A 22,676-nucleotide genomic window follows, 5' to 3' on the forward strand; every position below is an offset into this window, starting at 1 on the left:
CATTATTTTCTTCCCTCGCATTCCATTGTTTTGAGTATATGGTTTGTCGTGCCCCTAAGGCACTTGTGTAAATATTGTGCGAACTCTTATTTCCTTTTTAGTATTGTCATGTGCTTAGCCCTCTGATCTCATAAAGAGTTCAGAGGTGTTGTTATTAAATAAATAGACTGTTTATTTTCATAACAACCTGTGTGGTGTCCTTTCATTTGGTATTCAAGGGGTTATACTATGGTAAAACAGCTGGCTTCACATGCCAAAAGAGATTAGCCTAAAAGACTGCTTTTGTCCACGCTACTAGGATAGCTGGTCTATACGGTTGACTTTACAACCAATCACCATAAGGGTTGTTTGGACTGATACAAGGTGCTCACTAGAACTAGTGAGCATCATATATCAGGCCAACTTCTCACAGAGGCCACCTCTCAGTCCCCACCATCTTGAAGATGGGGGTACCCAATCAATCATGAAGAGGCCTTTGCCCCCTTCTACTGGAGGACGGCATACTAGGGGGTGTAGACACCGCAGGAAAGGGACGGTTGGTCCCAAACCTGTGGAAGGTGCACCGTGGTGAGGCTCTGCCACATCTAGGGCGATGTGGAGTCAATATGGAGCCACAGAAACCCACCTATCAGGGTGATGGAGCACTGGTGTGAAAGAAATCTACAAATCAAGTCTGCCACAGAGGGAACACTAAAGCATTGATCAAACAGAGTTTCTCAGCTTCACCCAATCCCACAGGATAGACAACTTAGCAGGAGGGGAAAATAAAAATCAGCGCTTTGAGACTGCAACTATTATTCAGCTTCAAATAAAACTTACCTCTGTAGAGTTAGATTCAGAGCTGGTAAAGGCATTTCCAGGTTTACTCCACGAATCACTGCAAGATTGCGATGACAGAGCTGTAGAGCAAACAAAACAATTAGCGTGGCTCAATAACCGGTGCCAATCAAACTGCTTCCATGTTAGAATTAACCAGTACTGCAGTAGTCTAGCTTTGTTCAATGATTAGGATGAGCCCTGCACAACGTATCTCAGGACTGTGCTGTTGTACAGTAGCAAAAATCAGGGTGAGAGCAATGGAATAACTAAGGAAAGTGGGCATGTTTCAATTGTAAAAACTAAAAAGGCAGACTAGATGGTCCTGGCAGTTCTTTACCACCATCTGTCAGCGTTTGCAAAGTGCTGCCTCCAACATTTAACATCTCAGAAAGTCAAAGTATACTTTACAATAGAAAACAACACAGTTGAAAGGAAAGGAAATATTACTTACCCTGTAACAAAATGGTTACTGTGAGAAAGTGCAATCTTTCTTGCATTGGTATGCCCCCACTTTTTTATCTGAACTGCTGATGTGCTTAGACTGATTGTGCCCTGGGTTCCTGCCAAACAGGTACCCAGGGCCCGTGTTCCTTCCCTAAAACTGTGTTGAAACTAAACCCCAATTGGCATCTCTGGCCACCTGTCAGCCCCTAGTAAATGGTACCCTAGGTACCCAGGGCATAGTGACCAGAGAAGACCCCTGAGGACTGCAGCACTTATTGTGCCACCCTCAGGGGCCCTTTACCCTGACACCCACACACTGCCTTTGCAGGCTGAGTGTATAGGTAGAGAACTAAACAAAGATTCAGTCACCCCTCTAGCTGGGTGCCCTATGCCAGAGGTGTGAGCACCGGAGCATGAGCCCTGTGCCCCTACAGTACCCAGGGCCATTCCTGGGCACTGTAAGTGCAGTGATGCCATTAAGAGTATATGGTGCTGGGAGGTTGTCATTACGAACTCCACAGCACCATAATGGCTACACTGAAGACTGACAAGTTTGGTATCAAACTTCTCAGCACATTAAACCCACACTGATGCCAGTGTGGGATTTAATGTAAAATGCACCACGGAGGGCATCTCTAAGATGCCCCCTGAAAACCTAACCTACAATCAACGTCTGGGCTGAGTGGCTGCAGAGGCTGCCACACAGCAGACATGTTGCTGGACCCCTGGGTAGAGAGCCCCCTGCTCTCCTGGGCCTGCAGCAATGTACATGCTGGGAGAGGTGCTAGGTCTCCTCCCCTACGATGGGCAGGGGGAAGCTTCAAAGGCATGTCGCCTCTGAGCTTTTCCAGACCATTTGCTGTACCCAGCAACTGGCCCCCACCAGTCCTGACCCCCACTCTGGCGGGAAGACTGGCAGGAAAACCTACGTCAGAAAGGGGGGGGGGGTGCCAGCCTGTGCCAACCCCACCCCTCAGGTGGGGGAGACTGGGCAAGGCTCCCCATCTTCAAGATGGCCAGGGGTCGTGCTTCACCTAATCACAGCTAGGCTCCTGCCCCCCTCCCACAGGAGAGGAGCAGGCTAAGGGGTGTAACCACCCCAGGACAGAGACCTATTGGTCCCTGCCCTTGCCCCACCTGTAACGCCCTTAAATTCAGTATTTAGGGGCTCCCTGAACCTTCCTTCCTCAGATCCCGATAAGACAAGAAGAAAGAAGATCAAGAAGAAGAAGAAGACGACGACCCGCCGTGCAGCTGCTGGCAACAGGACAACAACTGACTTGGCCCTAGCCCTACCGGCCTGTCGATCTTGATCCTGCGAAAGGCGTACAACAGACCGCAGCTCCACTCGCGACGAAAAGCGTCTCCGAGCGAGTGCCGCCTTGGAAATTCCAACGCGCAAACTGATGACATTGCGCGGTCTCTTCTGTGGCGAATAGATCTAACAAAGGCTCTCCCCACTGATGAAAGAGGCCTTGCGCCACGTCTGAGTTCAGACGCCATTCGTGATGTATCATGCACCGACGGCTGAGTTCGTCCGCCCTGGCGTTCAGGGAACCTGCCAGGTGTTGAACCACCAGGGTCACGCTCTGATGTTCCAGCCACTGCCAGAGGTGCAGAGCCTCCTGGCAGAGGGTCCACGACCCCACCCCGCCCTGCTTGTTGCAGTACCACATGGCGGTGGTGTTGTCCGTGAACACCTGCACTACACAGAGGGGAAGACTGCCTTCAGTGCAAGCCTGATCGCCCGCAGCTCCAGAAGGTTGATGTGGAGGCGGGACTCCGCCGGAGACCAGAGGCTTCTGATCTTCGCCTCTCCCATGTGGCCTCCCCAGCCCTGGAAGGACGCGTCCGTCACAACTACGTGCTCCGGGTGGGGTAGGGATCTGCCGCTGACCCAATCGCGGTCCGTGAGCTACCACTGCAACTGTCTTGCTGTGCCCTCTGAGATGAAGACATGGTCGGACAGATTGCCCTGATGCTAGGCCACGAAAGGAGTGAAAGGCAGCCGATTGCTGGCGCGGGGCCGAGAGGCCCAAGGACTTGGCCGTGGCCCTGGAGTCCTTAAAGCGCTCAAACGCATGGTCTGCCTTGTCGCCAAAAAGGCGACGGCCATCAAATGGCATGTCCACGAGTGTGTTCTGGACATCTGCCGAGAAGTTGGCGGATCTCAACCAGGCGTGGCGACGAATCGCCACAGTGGTTGCCATCGCTCTGCCCTGAGAGTTTGGTATCCAGTCCACACCGGATAGAATAATGTGCCACATTTCGGCCTTCCACAAGGGCTTGGCCGAGTTCAGCCCGTACCTCCAACGGGCATTCTGGCAGCACGTCCGCAACCGTATCCCACAGAGAGTGGGTGTATCTGCCCAAGAGGCACGTGTTGTTGGAAGACTGCAGTCCCAGACTCAGGGAGGAGAATACCTTCTTGCCGTATTGCTCGTACCTCTTGGATTCCCTGTCAGGCGGCGCCGACGGGAATGCAGTCTGGGAGTTTGAGGCCTGGATCACTAGGCTCTCAGGGGTGGGGTGGGTGGACAGGAAACCAGGGTCGCCCGGGGCCGGGCGGTGGAGTCTGGCCACGTTCCCATCTACAGGCAAACCTGTAGCGGGCCTGGACTAAGTGCCCAAAAGAACGTCGGTTAAGGCCTCGTTAAACGGCAGCAGAGGCTCGGCTGAGCATGACTGCGGCTTAAGGACCTCAGTGAGGAGGTTAGTCCTCACGGCCGCGACGGGGAGCTCAAGGCCCAAGGCCTTGGCCTCCCTCATCAACACCACACTGTAGGTTGCCGCCTCCTCCGTAGCCACGGTAGGAGGCGAGACAAAACCAGTGTCCGGCGAAGTGTCTATACCACTGGCCTCCCCAAGTTCACCTGCCCAGTCCTCTTGTGTGAGAAGTTGGCCTGATGTGCAGTGCTCACTATTCTAGTGATCACTATATATCAGTCCAAACAACCCTTATTGATGATTGGTTGTAAGTCAACCTTATAGACCAGCTATCCTAGTAGCATGGATACGAGCAGTCTAAGGCTAAGACTCTAGAGGGCGTGTTAAGCCAGCTGTTTTACCATCACATTACCCCTTGAACACCCAGTGAAAGGACACCACACAAGTGTTATGAAAATAAACAGTGTATTTATTAGAATCACAACAACCCTGTACTCTTTATGAGGACAGGGTGCTAGGCACACAACAAAACTCTTACGAAAATACTTTTAAGTTAGCACGTTACACAAATGCCCGAGGGGCACGAAAAACCATATACGCTAAAAGTGGAATGCGAATTACTAGCAGGTAAGTAACAGTTCTAATAGGCTTTGGAATCGCTAGGACTGGACTAGGGAATCGTTAGATTACTACTAGGAGGCCCAGGGGACTCGGGTGCAGAGTGTGCACTCTCACGCGGGATGCGGGACAAAGTCTATGGAGGCTAGTAAAGGCAAAGTTAGTGTTCACGGGCGAACCCGACCTGGTAGGAAGAAAACGACAGTGGATCCTGACCCTTGGATAGTGAGGCTATGCTGGGACACCGGAGTGCCGAAGTTACCTAGCCCAGGGGCTGCAGCTGCATAGGTCTGAAAAGACGTCGGGGATCTCGTTGCCGGACCAGGAGCCTGGAAGGAAGAAGTTGCTGGCAGGCGACCAGTGAAGGAAAGTTCGATGGATCCAAGCCTGGATCAAGGAAGAAGAAACCTGAAAGCAGAGGGGACCAAGTTCTTGAATCACTAGCCAGTGATTACGTGGGCACCAGGATGGCACCGGGCGAAGTCACCGCAGTCAGGTGAGTGGGCGCTGCTGGGCTCTGCAGTCTCTCGGACCAGGAGGCGTTGTCGGCGACCAGGATGGAGGTGCGAGCTGTCCCACGAAGGATGAAGTCGTTGGCGTCGAAGTTACCCAGGATTGGGCAACAAGCCTTGGCTAATTCAAGCCCACGCGGTGGACTTAAAATGGCGTCTTGAGTGGACCAGGAGGGTCCAGGGTGCTCCTCTTCGGGAAGGGGGGCAAGGGCCAGTCTGGAGCAACCAGACCAGCAGCAGAAATGTCGTCGGGCGTCGTCAGGGAGGCCACAAGCCAACGGGCTAGTAGCCAAACAACGCGGTGAGCAGCGGAAAGCAGAAGGGCCCCACGCAGATCGTGGAGATGCTGGGGGGCTGCACTTCGGAGCTGGAGCTGCTCAGAGTCGGGGCTTCTCGGACCCCAAAGCACTCACCAGTAGATTACTCGGCGGGCTTGCTGGGAAGAAGTCGTGCAGTCTTGCAGATGGCCGGTCCCTTGAGGTCTCGTCGCACCCACGGTTCTCAGCTGGGCTGTAGAGGTGGGTAGAGGTCAGAGGTGCCAGGGAAGCCGGTTCTCGTCGAGCTGGGCAGTCGGATTCCGGAGGAAGGACTTACAGCAGACCGCAGTGTTCTTAGATGGTGCCTGCGGATGCAGGGTGACTACTCCTTAGTCACAAGGGAGAAACCTTAGGAAGAAGTCTTGAGTTCCTTTCGCAGAAAGTAGTTTCAGGATTCAAAGATGATCTGATTTGGAAGGGGGCCAGTCTCTACCTTTATCCTGTAAAAGGGGGCTGGCACGCGACTAAGTCCTGCCCTATGGGTGGGACTAGGAGGGGGGTGGTTACACCCACTTCCTTGGCGGGCTTTTCCCCAGCACAGGGTCTGGAGTGACCCTGGAACTGGTTCCAGCCAGCCTATGCACAGTGAGCACCGGGGTGCCACGTGCAGTCACCTTCCTCTAAAGCCCTGCCTACCTACAATACACAAAACCCTGTCTGGGACGGTGCTGGCACCGCCCCTGGCAGGAAACCCTTTGTCCTTATCTCCTGCTCTGGGAGGACTCCCAGCAGCAGGAGGGCAGACTTGTGTCTCGGTGGCAGCATCCATTTTGTGGATGCTAAGGCTCTGTCTGACTTTTAACCGGGTTACAGGTTACAGGCATGTCGTGTCCCTCTAGAAGGGTGGAATGCTAACCCCGTCGCCAGAATTGGCGAGGGGTTAGTATTCCAATTCGTATGACACCTTACTCGACATGTTTTGATAAAGCGATACCAGAGTTGGCACATAACCGCGAGGATTATAATGCACTTAAGAGTATATGGTATGCGATATCATGGAAACGGCTAAGGGATGGATCCCGAAAGCCGCAGACAGGCTCAGCTCATGCCAGAGCACCATCTCACACGATTCCAAGCACTCTGCCTTCAGGATTGTTAAAGCCTGCCATAGGAGTGACTGATAGGAGATCTGTGTGTCCATTTTTAGGGTTAGATATAGGTATACTATATCTAAAGCAAAGGGTGATTACACCACCTTGCCCCAGCTGTCAAGCAGCCAGTTGTGTCAGATTTGGATGGCCAGCCAGGGGTGGCATAATACATGCTGCAGCCCCTGGTAGGCCCTGGGTACCTATGCCCTGGGTACCTAAGGTACACTGTACAGGGACTGATAAGGTGACTCAGTATCCAATTTAGATATGTACCTAAGGTACATGGAATCCATTTTACAGAGAGAGCAGTAGGCCTGGGGCCCTGAATAGCAGGGCCCCAGGTCAACTAAGTCAGAAAACCAGCAAAACACCAGGCAAAAAGTTGGGGGCAACCATAGTCAGGGATCAACCTTCCTACATCTTGGGACTGACATTCACTTGTCAGAGGGTCCTCAGACCCCTCCCAATACTCCTCATCACCCATCTCCTCGTACTCAGGGTTGGCAAATTATTGGGCCGGTTCATGGAAAGTGAACTCTCCGAACGGCGTCTGAAGCGGCGCCCAGCGGCGTCGCTCCGGCGCCGGAACCGGGTCGAGGGAGGCATCGGGGCCGGCGGCACCAGAGGACGGCGCCGGGGGGTGACACCTGAGGGGCTGGGGAGGTCGTTAAGTCCACCAGCGACGACCCGGATCCAGCGGGGGCCTGCGGCGCCGAGCCCAAAGGCGCCGGCCGCGTCGGAGCCGAAGCACCCGACGGCGTGGGGCGGAGGCCCCCGACTTGCTAGGACCCCCAGATGGGTCCGCTTGGCCCGAAGGCGCCGCGGAGCCCGGAGGAGTGAAGGACCTCATGGCCATGAGGGACCTCATGGCCATGAGGGACCTCATGGCCATGAGGGACCTCATGGCCATGAGGGACCTCATGGCCATGAGGGACCTCATGGCCATGAGGGACCGCTCAATCTAGTCGCGCGAGGCCCAGGGACCGGAGGGTATGGGGCCGGGCGCGGAGCCTGCGACTCAGACGGAGCCGCGTGGGCGGTGTCACCTGAACCCCCCCCCCCCCCCCCCCGGCAGCGTTGCGCGAGCGTCGGGGGGGGAGGGTGTCGGACGATCGATGACGTCTCTTCGACTTCTTGTGCTTACCTAACGACTTGGACCCTGAGGAGTGATCTCGACTCCCGGAGCTCCGATGGCTCCTCTCCCACGACCGGTCCCTCAACCTCGGTCCGGACTGGGACCGTTCTCGGCGCAGGGCCGACGGCCGGAGTTCGAGTCGCTTGCAGGACCGCTCCCGCCTAGCCTTCAAAGTCAGGGCCCGGCAGTCGGAACAGGTCTGGTCATTGTGGTCGACGCCGAGACAGTGGAGACACCGTCGGTGACCGACATCAGCCGGTCGCAATCCTCACAGGGCTTAAAACCTGGCATCCCTACCGGCACCGTTCGGAGTCGAAGACTTCGAAAAAGGATGATCAAAAGATCAAAAAAGTTTAGTCAACCGTGACTAAGGTACCACTTTTTCCAGATCTGCGCTGCTGGTGCACAAAAAATAAGAACTTAGGTCAGCACGCGGAGGCGGCGTCTAAGTACTCAGACGACGTCATCACGGCGCCGACGACGGACGCGGAGCCGCAGACTACGCCTACCGACGCGCAAGGGTACTGCTATGCAAATAATTTACGGATCCAGTCTGACGCCTGGGGCTATTCTAAGGTAAGGAATCTATCACTAACGTGTCTTTCAGATCTGAACCGCAAAATTAATCCTTACCGGGTTTACAAGTAGCCTGCATTTTATACCATAGGAATCCATTGTCTGCTTTTCTATGAAATTTCTTCTGTCTACTTTTGAAAATTTGAAATATTCTTTAAAAATCATACGAAATACTGAAACGAAATTACTTACCTGTTTTAAGTTGAGACCCCAGTGCTGGACCTAGGAGCCCAGTACTGGATTACCAAAGTAACGAGATCGTACTTTACCTGCAACCTGAATTTGCTCCCATTGGTTAACATTGCCAGATTTCTTTTGAAAAGTTTCTAAGTGTAAACTTTTAAAATCGCTTTATATTCCTGAAAAATCACTGCAATACCTAAAACGTTTTTACTAAGCTCTTTTCAGCTTTAGACCCCAGGACTGAATCTAGGAGCCAGTCCTGGAACTACCAAAGTAATCTACAAAGTAATCAACTGTGTTTATATAAGAAAATCCATTGAGCTCAATGTTAAATTATGTGTAGAATAGTGTTGCCTACTGCAACCCCTATACCTATTGTGTTCACAAAGTTTATTGCCTTTCTGAAAAGTACTCATCTGAGACCTCTCATATTGAGAACAGTATATTTTGATACCTGTTGGTTCTAGAAATAAAACTATATCTGATATAAAAACAATTGGCCTGGAGTTCAATCCTTGAGTGTGTGAAACCTTTTGCTGACTGAATGTGTTCAACAAATGCTTTACACTGTCCTCTGGTACTGCCTTACTGCTCGACCAAGCTACCACTTTGGAGAGTAAGGTCACCCCTGGCTTTAACCTCTGTTATACCTCTGGGGTTTGTGGACTCTACACACACTGTACCTTATTCTGGTCCAGTATATATAGAGCCACTTTCTCATACTAAGCATTTGGCAAATACCTTTGTTCCATTGTGACCTAAAGTGCAAAACTATGAGCCAGTAGTCATGTCCACTTAACAGAGTGGAGGTAGCAGTGATGTACCAGATATATGGGTAAGTGGAAGTAGGGGTCCTTAAGTGAGTGGGTGGCAGCTTGGTCTACGGAGTATAACCGCAAAATGACGTCCTGTAATGTGGTCATTGTGACATGTTCTGACAGGATTGAATATGCTACTTACCAGTATGCATCTGTTCTTGGCATGTAGGGCTGCTAACATTCATATCTATTGCATAGATCGCCGCCTAGTGTTGGGTCCGGATGATTGCACATTGTTGTCCTGGAAGAGTCTTCCAAGTATCACGAGATAGGTGGCTCCTTCCCTGGACTACAGTGCGCATGGGCATCGACTCCATCCCCAGATTGTTTTTAGCCATTGTGTTAGAGATGGAGTGAAGTATTGTAAATGATGTCCATGCTAGTGATTGAATGCAAGAAAGTATCTGCAGCCGCTACGGGCACCGGGGAGGAGGGTGGGCGATATGAATGTTAGCAGCCCTACATGCCAAGAACAGATGCATACTGGTAAGTAGCATATTCAGTTCGAGGCATGTGGGCTGCTAAATTCATATCTATTGCATAGAATACATAGCAGTCCCTCCATCAACGGCGGCTGCCCGTGCCAGCTGCAGAAGTCTGAAAAAGAGTTTTGAGAACAGCCTGTCCTACAGCTGCCTGCTGTTTGGAATGCACATCTACACAGTAATGTTTGGTAAACGTGTGTGGTGTAGACCACGTGGCTGCTCTACAAATGTCCTCCAAAGGAATGTTCCCCAGGAAAGCCATGGAGGCCCCCAACTTGCGTGTGGAGTGTGCTCTTGGGGGGATCGTTAAAGTACGTTTAGCCTTTTGGTAACAAATCTGAATACATTTAACGATCCATCTGGCTATTCCTGCTTTGGAAATAGGGTTGCCTTTGTGCTGGGCTGAGACGGCAACAAAAAGTTGCTGTGTCTTTCTAAATTGTTGTGTTCTGTCAATGTAGTACATCAATGCCCTCCTTACGTCCAATGTATGGAGCATTCTCACGGCTACAGTCTGTGGGTTTTGAAAGAATGCGGGCAGTTCAATAGTCTGATTGACATGAAACTGTGACACCACCTTTGGAAGGAACTTGGGGTTAGTGCGGAGCACTACCCTGTTTGAATGAATCTGTATAAATGGCTCTTGGATTGTGAGCGCCTGCAGCTCACTAACACGCCTGAGAGATGTAATTGCAATGAGAAAAGCCACTTTCCATGTTAAGAACTGAATCTCACATGAATGTAGAGGCTCAAAAGGTGGGCCCATCAGTCTAGTGAGAACCACATTGAGGTTCCACACAGGAGCTGGTGGTGTTCTGGGAGGAATGACTCGCTTCAGTCCCTCCAGGAAGGCTTTAATGGCAGGCACCCTGAAAACAGAGAGATGCTGCCTGTTTTGGAGATAAGCCGCTATGGCGGATAAGTGTATCCGAATGGAAGCGTAAGCTAGATTGCATTTGTAAAGATGTAACAAATAGCAGATGATGTTAGGAATTGATGCATCTAGCGGGTTAATGTGATGTTCTGTACAGTAAATGACAAACCGCTTCCACTTTGCAGCATAGCAAGCTCTGGTAGTGGGCTTCCTTGCCTCTTTGATAACGGCCATGCATTCTGGAGGCAGGTTGAGGTAGCTAAATTCTAAGACCTCAGGAGCCAGATCGCCAGATTGAGCTTTTGCGGATCTGGATGCTGAATGTCTCCATGGTTCTGCGTCAAGAGCCTGGGTGTGAGATGCAGCCTTTGATGCGGTACCACGGAAAGTTCTAGAAACGTGGTGTACCATGGTTGGCGTGCCCACGTTGGAGCAACCAGGATGAGCGTCATCGAGTGTTGCTTTAGCTTTCTTGCCACCAGCGGTATGAGAGGTGCTGGGGGAAAAGCGTACGCAAATCTGCCTGACCAGTTCATCCATATCGCATTGCCCTGCGACTGTGGGTGAGGGAACCTGGCGGCAAAGCTTTGGCATTTTGCGTTTTCCCTTGTGGCAAACAGGTCGATCTCTGGATGACCCCACTGCTGGAAGTACGGGCGGAGTACTGATGGATGTATCTCCCACTCGTGCATTTGATGGCTGTACCTGCTGAGCAGGTCCGCCATCTGATTGTCCTTGCCCGGGAGGTGTTCCGCCATGAGGAAGATGTTCCTCTGAATGGCCCACTTCCACATGCTCTGAGCCAGATGAGACAGCTGTGGAGAGTGCGTCCCCCCCCTGCTTCTGGATGTAGTACATGGCTGTCATGTTGTCCGTCCGGATCAACACGGCTTTGTGTCACAGATGTACTTTGAAGGATTTGAGTGCCATGAAGATTGCCAGCAACTCTAGATAGTTGATGTGCATTTTCTGTTGCTGCGTCAACCACAGTCCCTGCACCGTGTAGTGGAGCACATGAGCTCCCCATCCTTGGAGAGAGGCGTCCGTCGTCATGATGACTTGCGGCACAGGCTCCTGGAACGGTCGGCCCTTGAAAAGGTTGTGTGGAGTCCACCAATGCAGAGAGTTGTATGCCCGACCGGTCACCAACACTAGGTCTGTCAGTTGTCCCTGAGCCTGTGTCCACTGATTCGCCAAGCATTCTTGGAGCGGACGCATATGCAACCTTGCGTGCGGGACTATGAAGATGCAGGAGGCCATCATGCCTATCAACTGCATGAACACTCTCGCTGGTAGTGAGTGTTGCGGTCTGAACCTTTGGATGAGCGACTGAATGTTGTCGATCCTCACCGGGTTCGGCTGCGCCATAGCAGTCAGGGTATTTATCGTCGCGCCCAGATACTGCCGCACATGGGCTGGCTGAAGGTGCGACTTGGGGTAGTTCAGTGAGAACCCCAGACTGTGAAGGAGGTGAATTGTGTGGGACATGTCTGCGGCGCACTGCCGTTCCGACTGCCTGAACGAGCCAGTCGTCTAGGTAAGGGTAGATGTAGGAGAGTAGGGTCTGCAATCCTATGATCACCCAGATTTTTGCTTTTTGCTTCACTGGTTTACGACTTTCCCTGGCTGTGGGCCTGCTAATCAGACCCACAGCCTAGCTGTTCTCTCTAATCCAAATTGTACCCAGGTACTGAATTGGCACTGGGCCCTCTCAAGTCCCTGTAACCAGGGCTGAGGTGCACCCAGAAGTCTCCCAGGGGCTGCAGCATGTATTATGCCACCCCTGGACTGACTAACGAAATCTGACACAACTGGCTGCACGACAGCTGGGGCAAGGAGGTGTAAACACCCTTTGCTTTAGATATAGTATTCCTATATCTAAACCTAAATGGACACACAGATCTCCTATCAGTCACTCCTATGGCAGGCCTAAACAATCCTGAAGACAGAGTGCTTGGAATCGTGTGAGATAGTGCTCTGGCATGAGCTGAGCCTGTCTGCGGCTTTCGGGATCTATCCCTTAGCCGTTTCCATGATATCGCATACCATATACTCTTAAGTGCATTATAATCCTCGCGGTTATATGCCAACTCTGGTATCGCTTTATCAAAACATGTCGAGTAAGGTGTCATACGAATTGGAATACTAACCCCTCGCCAATTCTGGCGACGGGGTTAGCATTCCACCCTTCTAGAGGGACACGACTTGGATGTAACCTGTAACCCCGGTTAAAGTCAGACAGAGCCTTGGCATCCACAAAATGGATGCTGCCACCAAGACACAAGTCTGCCCTCCTGCTGCTGGGAGTCCTCCCAGAGCAGGAGGCAAGGACAAAGGGTTTCCTGCCAGGGGCAGTGCCAGCACCGTCCCAGACAGGGTTTTGTGTATTCCAGGTAGGCAGGGCTACAGAGGAAGGTGACTGCAAGTGGCACCCCGGTGCTCACTGTGCATAGGCCGGCTTGAACCAGTTCCAGAGGCACACCAGCCCCTGAGCTGGGGAAAGCCCGCCAAAGGAGAGGGGTGTAACCACCCCCCTCCTGGTCCCACCCATAGGGCAGGACTTAGTCGCGTGCCAGCCCCCTTTTCCAAGATAAAGGTAGGAGCAGGCCCCCTTCCAAATTAGATCATCTTTGGAATCAAGACACGACTTTCTACGAAAGGACATCAAGATTTCTTCTTCAAGATTCTCCCTTGTGACTAAGGAGTAGTCACCCTGCATCCGCAGGCACCATCTTAAGAACACTGCGGTCTGCTGTAAGTCCTTCCTCCGGAATCTGACTGCCCAGCTCGACGAGAACCGGCTTCCCTGGCACCTCTGACTTCTACCCACCTCTACAGCCAAGCTAACCGTGGGTGCGACGAGACCTCGAGGGACCGGCCATCTTCAAGACTGCATGACTTCTTTCCAGCACGACCGCCGAGGGATCCTCTGGTGAGTGCTTTGGGGTCCGAGAAGCCCCGACCCTGAGCAGCCCCAGCACCGAAGTTCAGCCTCCCAGCATCTCCACGATCTGCGTGGGGCCCTTCTGCTTTTTGCTGCTCACCGCGTTGTTTGGCTACTAGCCCGCTGGCTTGTGGCCTTCTTAACGACGCCATCACTGTTGCTGGTCTGGTTGCTCCAGACTGGCCCTTGCTCCCTTCCAAGAGAGGAGCACCCTGGACCCTCCTGGTCCACTCCAGACGCCATTTTAGGTCCACCGTGTGGGCTTGAATTTGCCAAGACTTGTTGCCCCAATCCTGGGTCCAGCGACGTCGAGAGCATCATCCATCGTGGGACAGCTCGTACCTCCATCCTGGTCGCCGACAACGCCTCCTGGTCCGTGAGACTACAGAGCCCAGCGTCGCCCACTCACCTAGTCGAGGTGACTACCATCCGGTGCCCTCCTGGTGCCACCTGACTACTGGCTAGTAGTCACAAACTTGGTCCCCTCTGCTTTCAGGTGTCATCTATCTTCGATCCAGGCTTGGATCACCCGAACAATCTTCACTGGTCGCCTGCCAGCAACTCCTTTCCTTCAGGCTCCTGGTTCGTCAACGGAGAATCCCGACGTCTTTTCAGACCTATGCAGCTGCAGCCCCTGGGCTAGGTAACTTCGGCATTTCGGTGCCTCAGCATAGCCTCACTATCCAAGGGTCCAGATCCACTTTCGTTTTTGACCTACCTAGTCGGGTTCGCCCGAGAACACTAACTTTGTGAATTCTAGTTCCCATAGACTTTGTCCCGCGTGAGAGTGCACACTCTGCACCAGAGTTCCCTAGGCCTCCTGCTAGTAATCTAAAGGTTCAGTAGTCCAGCCCTAGCGATCCCAAAGCCTCTGAGAATCGTTACTTACCTGCTAGTAATTCGCATTCCACTTTTGTAGTATATGGTTTTTCGTGCCCCTCGGGCATTTGTGTAAATTGTGCGACTTGAAGTATTTTTATAAGAGTTTTGTTGTGTGCTTAGCTCCCTGTCTCATAAAGAGCCAGGGTAGTCTTGTTATAAATACACAGTTTATTTTCATAACAACTTGTGTGGTGTCCTTTCACTGGGTGTTCAAGGGGTAATGTGATGGTAAAACAGCTGGCTTAACACGCCCTCTAGAGTCTTAGCCTTAGACTGCTCGTATCCATGCTACTAGGATAGCTGGTCTATAAGGTTGACTTACAACCAATCATCAATAAGGGTTGTTTGGACTGATATATAGTGATCACTAGAATAGTGAGCACTGCACATCAGGCCAACTTCTCACAGTAGACATGTATGTTCTGTCTCCTGAGGTGCGCCGCTACCGTCGCCAGACACTTTGTGAACACTCTGGGGGCAGTGGTCACTCCGAAGGGTAGGACTCTGAACTGGTAATGCCTGTTTTGTATGGTGAACCTGAGGTACTTTCTGTGGGATGGGTGGAGTGGTATGTGAAAATAAGCATCCTTGAGGTCCAAGGTTGCTAGGAAGTCCCCTTGGTTCAACAACGGAAGAATTTGCTGCAGTGTAAGCATATGAAAATGTTCCGAGAGGATGTACAGGTTGAGAGGGCGTAGATCCAGAATGGGTCTGAGTGAACCGTCCTTTTTTGGGATGAGGAAGTACAGGGAATAAACCCCTGTTCCCTCCTCCTCCACGAGTTCTATTGCGCCTTTTTGAAGCATCACAAGAACCTCTTGCTGCAATAAGTGCAAGTGCTCTGCTGACATAGGTCGGTGTTTTGGGGGTATGTTGGGTGGAGTGGATGTCAACTCCAAACAATAACCGAACTGGATAAGTTTCCTAACCCACCTGTCTGTGGTGATGGACGTCCAGACTGGCAGGAACTGCTGGAGTCTCCCCCCGACAGGTGTTGGATGGTCGGGGGGCAGTGACAGAGAGTCACTGTTTGTTGGTAGCAGAGGAACGGGAACTGTTGTTGCCTCTGCCTCTGCCCTTGGCACTGTTTCCTCTGTTGGGGGTACGAGGATTGCGCGCCACCTCTAGTGAATTGCGTCTGCTGTGCCAAGTGTCCTCTGTTAACACCACGGGTACTTGAGCGACGAAAAGTGCTCCCTCTGAATTGCTGAGACTAAACCCCCATGGATTTAGCTGTCTCATTGTCTTTCTTGATCTTCGAGGGTGGTGTCAACGTCTGGGCCAAACAGTCTGTCAGGATTAACGGGCTGGTTGAGTATAGTCGTCTTTATGTCAGGCTTGAACCCTGAGATGCGAAGCCACGCTTGACGCCTCAACATCACACTAGTGTTAATCGCTCTAGCCGCTGTATCTGCAACATCAAGCGCACATTTGATTGCAGCGTTTGAAATGATCTTGCCCTCCTGTATTAGCATCTCAGCTGCCTCCTTAAACTCATCTGGAAGGTGTTGTAGGAGTGTCTCTAGGGTGTCGTAATGCGCCCTATCATATCGTGCCAACAGGGCCTGTGTGTTAGATATGCGCCAGATAGTGGCTGCCTGTGCAGCCACCCTTTTCCCCCCGATGCCTCCAGCACTTTTGACTCTGTCTGGGGGAGGAGCTTCACCCGTTGTCTGCGAGTTCGCCCTCTTGCGGGCTTTGGAGACCACCAAAGAGTCCAGAGGCAGCTGGCCCCGTATATACGCTGGGTCCCCAGGTGCCGGTCTGTATTTTTTCTCTATTCTCAGGTTTACCACTCTTGCTCTAGTGGGTTCCTTGAAGATGTCAGTGGCATGCTTTAGGACCCCTTTCAGCATTGGGCGTGTTTTCACTGTTTTTTCAGCAGAAGAGAAAGTGTCAAACAAAAAATCTTCTTCCACAGGATCGGCATGCATGTCCACCTTATGGTTTGCAGCCGCTCTTTCAATCAAGGCATTAAATGCCGCTGAGTCTTCAGTTGGAGATGTCCTTACACCATAGACCTGTGGGTCCTGTACCACCTGTTGGTCCCCCTGGTCACCCGTGTCCACCCATGACTCCTGTTGTTCATCAGGGTCATTGTTATCTGGAAAGTTGTACTCCTCATCCTGGTCACCTTCATCTTCCCCTGAGGCATTGGGTGAAGGTGTTGGACTCTAGGGTGTGGAGGAATCGGTTCAACAAGGGCAGGAATGTCCTGTGCCGGCCTTTTCTTCTTTAGAGGTATCACAAAGGATTCCAATGGCTGGGAAGTTATTTTCTGCTTATAGAGCGTTAATTTCCCCGTGTCTGCGTCGATATAGTGCTCAGACAGCTCTTCAGATGCTTGTTGTCGACCAAAATGTCCACTTGGCATCGAATGCTCCGGCCCTCCAGAGTCCTTTGGCACCGATCGGGGGGCAAAGGCCTTCGGCGCCACCTTCGGCGGCAGAGTGTAGAGGATCGGCGTGGAAGTCTTTTTCGGTGCCTCCACCGATTGTGGAGCCGACCGCTTTTGAGTCAAACTCTTCTCCCGTATTCTTTTGAGGGAGTACGAGACTTGCCTAGTGAAAGAAGCTGAGGGTTTGGTCGATGCGACCGATGACCTTTGTCCGCCACCAGGGGAAGACCCCAGCGTCGACGAGTTGTCCTGGGTCTCCGGATGCGCAGACGCATCCTCGACCGCAGCGGTCCGTGCTTCTTTACCGGCCTTAGGCGCCGAGGCCGTTGGCTTTGGATCGGCCGTTTTTTGTTTCTGCGTAGGGGCTCCGGACCTCGGCTCGGGGCCCTTCGCTGACTGCGCTTCGACCAGGCGTTTGGCTGTTGGCGCGGTAGTCGTGGTTGAAGGCTGTACGACAGTCTTCTTCGACTTCGATTGAGCCACCGTGCTCAACACATGCTCGACGACCTTCTTGGAGGTTGGCTCCTTGACCACCTTGGGTAGCGTAGCCGGCTCGACAGCCTTCTTCGGCTTCGGAGCCACTGAAGTCGACAGCGTCGATGGCGTAGCAGGCGTCTTCAGTTTCGATGGCGCGTCGGCCATTTTTGTTGTTGTCGAACCCGATGGTTTCGGTTACGATATGCTCAATGGTGGCTCCGCGGGTGTGTCCGTAGCCGGGCCAGAAGGCGGGGCAGAGGATTGCGGTGTAGGGTCGTGGGTAAGGCCGAGTGGCGATCCCGTGACCTGAGCCTGAGTCATTGTACTTTCGGGGCATAGCTCATCCTCCGAGCTATCTTCCGCGGCCCCATAAACTTCCTGGAGTCCCCTACCTCCTCGACGTTTTCCTGTAGGTCCTGGCCCTCGACGGGTTCCCCGGAATCGGCCTCGACCTCCGTCGTTTGAGGTGAAATCTGCAGATGATGGCTTCGGCCTTCTGCGTCAGGGTCGTCGAAGATGTCTTCCGGTGCCGGAGCCGCTCGCCGGGCCTCAAGGCGCGCCGAAGCTTGAGCGTCTTCTTCGACCTGAACTTCGAACAGGCCATACAGTTGGCCTCGTTGTGGTCCGGCGAGAGGCACTTGTTGCATACAGGATGCACGTCGATGTGTGGGTACTTCGAACCGCACACAGGGCAAAATTTGAACGGGCTCCGTTCCATCGTAGTATCGTCGGGGTCTTGCTGCGACGACAGGGCCTCGATGTCCGAAGAGTTACTCGACTCGTCAGAAGGCCGACTCGAAGAGTCGGAAGAAACACGAGACCGAACGCGAACAATACAGACGAGGTAACGAAGGCCTTTTGGCCTTAAAGAAGTTGTTTTATCGATTCCGAACAGGAGACGTCGAAATCACATCCGAACCCAATGGCGGAAAAAAACAATCTGGGGATGGAGTCGATGCCCATGCGCACTGTAGTCCAGGGGAGGAGCCACCTATCTCGTGATACTTCGCAGACTCTTCCAGGACAACAATGTGCAATCATCCGGACCCAACACTAGGCGGCGATCTATGCAATAGATATGAATTTAGCAGCCCACATGCCTCGAACTTAATGATACAGAGGCCAAAGTACTGTTCTGATTCAGAATAAGGAAGCACAGCGAGTACACCCTTGGCCCTCTTGGTGAGAAAGTAGAGGCAGAATCCGTTTGAGCCCCATCTTGTTTGATTTAGGTGAAAGGCAGACTAGTTTGAGTTTGCAGGGCTCCCATGGCTTTAGCAGTGTGACTTTTTGACATTTTCAAACGACTTGCGCACTTGTGGACTGAAAGAAGGCTTCCCATCAAATGGAATGTTTAAGTGCTAACCCCAAGGCTTAGCTCAAAGGTCTTACTGGGTAGGGTGTTAAATCTATCATCTATGGGGTCAACTGCATAGATTTCTCAAGGGTCATTACCCATCCCTAGGTTACGGAGGGCTCCAAATCTGGGTCATGCGTCTCATAAGAACTCCCCTGATATGAGTTAGTGTTGGAAAAAAAAGATGGGGTTGAGGAGACAGAAGAGGTAGGGATGCAGAAATTGTGGTGAGGTTATGGAATCGAGGACAAAATTATGGAGGACAAGTTGCCTACATTTCTTTGCACTCAGAGCCCATGTTCCTCAAACCCAATTTTGTCATGGACCTTTTTCTGTTGCAGAGTTACACAGCCTCTTCTGTGACGTTGGTACCCTAAGATGTCCTGAGTTTGGGAGGGGGGTGGGCAGGAAAGGCCTGATGGGCCCTTTCATCATAGGCTCCCATTAGGTCTTTGACGCAGCAGATGTTTGGTATGTCGGTGGGTCTTGACACTATGTTGTGAGGAGCCCAGCAGCACTCTAGCTGGTATCTCAAGTCTCTTTCCTTTTAAAAAAGCCTTGCAAACGGAGCATGTGGAATCCTTGTGCTCTGGAGAGGAGCAGACATTACGGACCAGGTGGTGTACTGAGGACAGGTATTTCCTATTACAACTTGGGCAAAACTAAAAGGGTGTTTTCCCCATACCATTATCACTGAACTGTCATTTTTAATATGACCAAAGTCCTGGCCAAGAACCAGTGAGATTCAGAACAGAAGCGAACCCAGTCATCCGTGTTGCAGAAGCAGGTTCTTATAGTTACACCGAATATTCGACAACTGAACTGAAATAAGCACTAAACTCATTGACTATCTCAGAGCTCAAATGAATGACGAACCAGATGTTGAAGTCTTTGTCCTGGTGCATTGTAGGGTATGAGCAAAGTCATGTGATCAAGGCAGAAGTAGTCTTCGGACAAAAACAACTTCCAAACGCCTGTGTCCAATACTAGATGGCATAAGTATGCAAAGCTTGTATTTCTACAGCAACACATGTTACATAAAAAAACATTTCACTGCAAGTAACCAAATCAATCCAGATGAATGGAAATGGGGAAAACAGTTAAAATAGGACAAGTACACAGGAGTCAAAAAGTCATGCTTAGGCGAGATGAGATATTGAAGAAAATAAAGCAAAAATGGCATAACAGAGCAATTCTTTATTTTTAAACGAGCCTCGAAAAAATACTTGCCTAAGCTAAACAGTTGACAACTTGGAACATCAGAAGAGCATTAGTCTAGCGATGGCACAGGCTATTTTACAATCTTAGAAATCCTGAAAACATCCTTGCCTCCAAAATTAATCACATCAAGAGCAAGCAACAAAGGAAGACTACTTTACCCTGCTTGCTGGTCTCCCAGATCTCAGTGCCCAGACTGCTTCCAGACACGCTGACATCACCTTGGTCCAAACAGATGCCGTTCTGCTTCTTGGCAAAGCGTGGCGGCATTCGCGAGGCAAGAACCCGGCCTTTAGCAGGTGCCTAAGAAAAAAAAGCAACTTGACATGAAATATTGGGTGGAGAACTTGGGCTACGTGATACTGTCCTATTACTGAAACCTCAGGCTTTTGAGATGCGATCCTGGATCTCTTGGACACCAGCACAGCATGGAGCTGAAAACATCCTGGTGAGGCCACACTTTGGAAATCTTGGGTCATGCACTCCTCGCGATGACTCACCCAGAAAGCCTTGGAAGGTGATCGTGGTGCTCTCTGCTGCGAAAGAAGCCCCGACAATAGGAGTTCACAGGGCAATATTTACAAGGAAAGGACTGAAGCCTTTCTTTCCTCCACACCCCAAACACTATGCTGATCGCACACACTGGTACAAATTTTCTTGCACATCCATCACATTCATAAGGCACATCACAGATGCAAATAATACTTTGTGTACATTCATTAAAATACAACTTATACAATCAGACAACACTTGCCTGGACAGCCTGCTCTTTCTTCCGGCGCTGCTCCTCCTCCAGCAGACGGCGCTGTTTCTTGGTCAATGCTTCAATAAAAGCCTCCGGTACAACAGCGTGGGCTTCAGACTCCTCTCCTGGGCAGGTAAGCCGATTTTCAAGTACAGAATCTGAATGCAAAAACCAGATTTAATTTTCAGATCAGAACTGGAAGCCAACTAATCATCCACAAGTACACTCGTTTTCAAAAAGCACACAAGTGGCTGTTAGGCATAGTGATAAAAGCTGGCTGCGTATGAAAAGCAGCCCAGAAGGAGCCCTTTTAGCGCATATGGAGTAGGCACAAACTTTGTACAGTGGAGAAAAGTGCCCCTTTTTGACATGGTCACCCCCACTTTTTGCCTGGTAAATGTGATTTGGGTTGAAAGTGCACTGGGTTACTGCTAACCAGGTACCAAGTGCCAGAGCTCTTTCCCCAAATTGTACAATGTTTTCCCATATTGGCAAAAGTTTAGCACCCTCTTTCAGTCCCTAGTAAATGGCAAACTGCTACTTAGGGCCAGAGGTATTAGAGGCCCCCTAAGGGATAAAGCACAAATTGTGCCACCCTACGGGACCCCTCACTAATAACATGCAAGGCTGCCATTGCAGGCTGAGCTTCATGGTGTAGAAAAAAGTTAAAATACTACTGTGAGAAAGTGCCTTCTTTCTTGCATGGTAAGCCCCCACTTTTTGCTGAATTGCTGATGTGCTTTGACTGAGTGTGCCCTGGGCTTCTGCCAACCAGGTGCCCAGGGCCGGTCTTCCTTCCCTAAAACTGTGTTAAAACTAAAACCCAATTGGCATCTCTGGCCACCTGTCAGCCCCTAGTAAATGGTACCCTAGGTACCCAGGGCATGGTGACCAGAGAATACCCCTAAGGGCTGCAGCACTTATTGTGCCACCCTTAGGAGCCCTGTACCCGGACACACACACACTGCCATTGCAGGCTGAGTGTCTTGGTGCAGAACTAAACAAAGAGTAGACATGGCACCCATCCCTGTGCGCAATGCCCACAAACACTCTGCCCTGGCATCCATCCGTCACCCCTCTAGATGGGTGCACTATGCCAGTGGTGTGGGCACAGGTGCATGAGCCCTGTGCCCCTACAGTAGCCAGGGCTATTCCTGGGCACAGTAAGTTCAGTGCTGCCATTAAGAGTATATGGTGCTGGGAGGTTGTCATTACGAACTCCACAGCACCATGATGGCTTCACTGAATACTGAAGTTTGATATCAAACTTCTCAGCACATTAAACCCACACTGATGCCAGTGTGGGGTTTAATGCCAAATGCACAACAGAGGGCAACTTAAAATTGCCCCCTGAAACTAACCTACAATCCACGTCTGGACTGAGAGACTGCCTAGGCTGCCAGACAGCAGACATGTTGCTCGATCCCTGGGTAGAGAGCCATCCGCTCTCCTTGGCCTGCAACAATGCACGTCCTGTGCAAGGTGCTAGGTCTCCTCCCCCAGGATGGGCAGGGGAAGCTTCGAAGGCATGCCGCCTTTGTGAGCTTCTCAAGACCACTTGCTGTACCCAGCAACTGGCCCCCACCTGTTCTGACCCCCACTTGGGCGGGAAGACTGGCGGGAAACCCCACGTGAGGAAAGGGGGTGTGCCAGCCTGTGCCAACTCCACCCCTCAGGTGGGAGAGGATAGGTGAAGCACAACTCCGGGCTCTGGCCATCTTGAAGATGGGGAGCCCTGCCCCTGCCCAATCAGATAGGCCCCTGCCCAATCAGATAGGCTCCTGCCCCCCCCCCCCCCCACAGGAGAAGAGCAGGATAGGGGGGGTACTCACCCCAGCACAGGGACCCATTGGTCCCTGCCCTTCCCCTACCTCTAACACCCCTAAATTTAGTATTTAGGGGCTCCCTGAACCTTCCTTCCTCAGATCAGATTTGAAAACAAGAAAGAAGACCAAGAAGAAGACCTGCCGTGCAGCTGCTAACAAGAAGACACCACCAACTGACTTGGCCCCAGCCCTACAGGCCTGTTGATCCTTGAACCTGCTCCTGCTAAATCCTGGCATCTCCTGCGTACAGCAACCTCTAGAACCCTGGAGGACCTGCCTGCCTTAAACAT

General features: G+C 51.7%; 1 protein-coding gene across 6 annotated transcripts in view; it reads right to left on the reverse strand.

The window, feature by feature from the left end:
* The window catches only part of PRRC2B (proline rich coiled-coil 2B), a 549,871-nt gene that overhangs the window by 216,061 nt on the left and 311,134 nt on the right, over positions 1-22,676 (reverse strand). For all 6 annotated transcript variants that reach the window (XM_078646193.1, XM_078646192.1, XM_078646191.1 and 3 more), the window contains 3 exons: positions 20,570-20,718; positions 19,977-20,118; positions 820-899 (listed from right to left, as the gene is read on the reverse strand). In XM_078646193.1, coding sequence (XP_078502319.1) covers positions 820-899; positions 19,977-20,118; positions 20,570-20,718 — 371 coding nt within the window. The remainder of the gene's footprint in view (positions 1-819; positions 900-19,976; positions 20,119-20,569; positions 20,719-22,676) is intronic.

Source organism: Lissotriton helveticus, chromosome 5_1, assembly GCF_964261635.1.
Source record: "Lissotriton helveticus chromosome 5_1, aLisHel1.1, whole genome shotgun sequence".
NCBI lineage: Eukaryota > Metazoa > Chordata > Amphibia > Caudata > Salamandridae > Lissotriton > Lissotriton helveticus.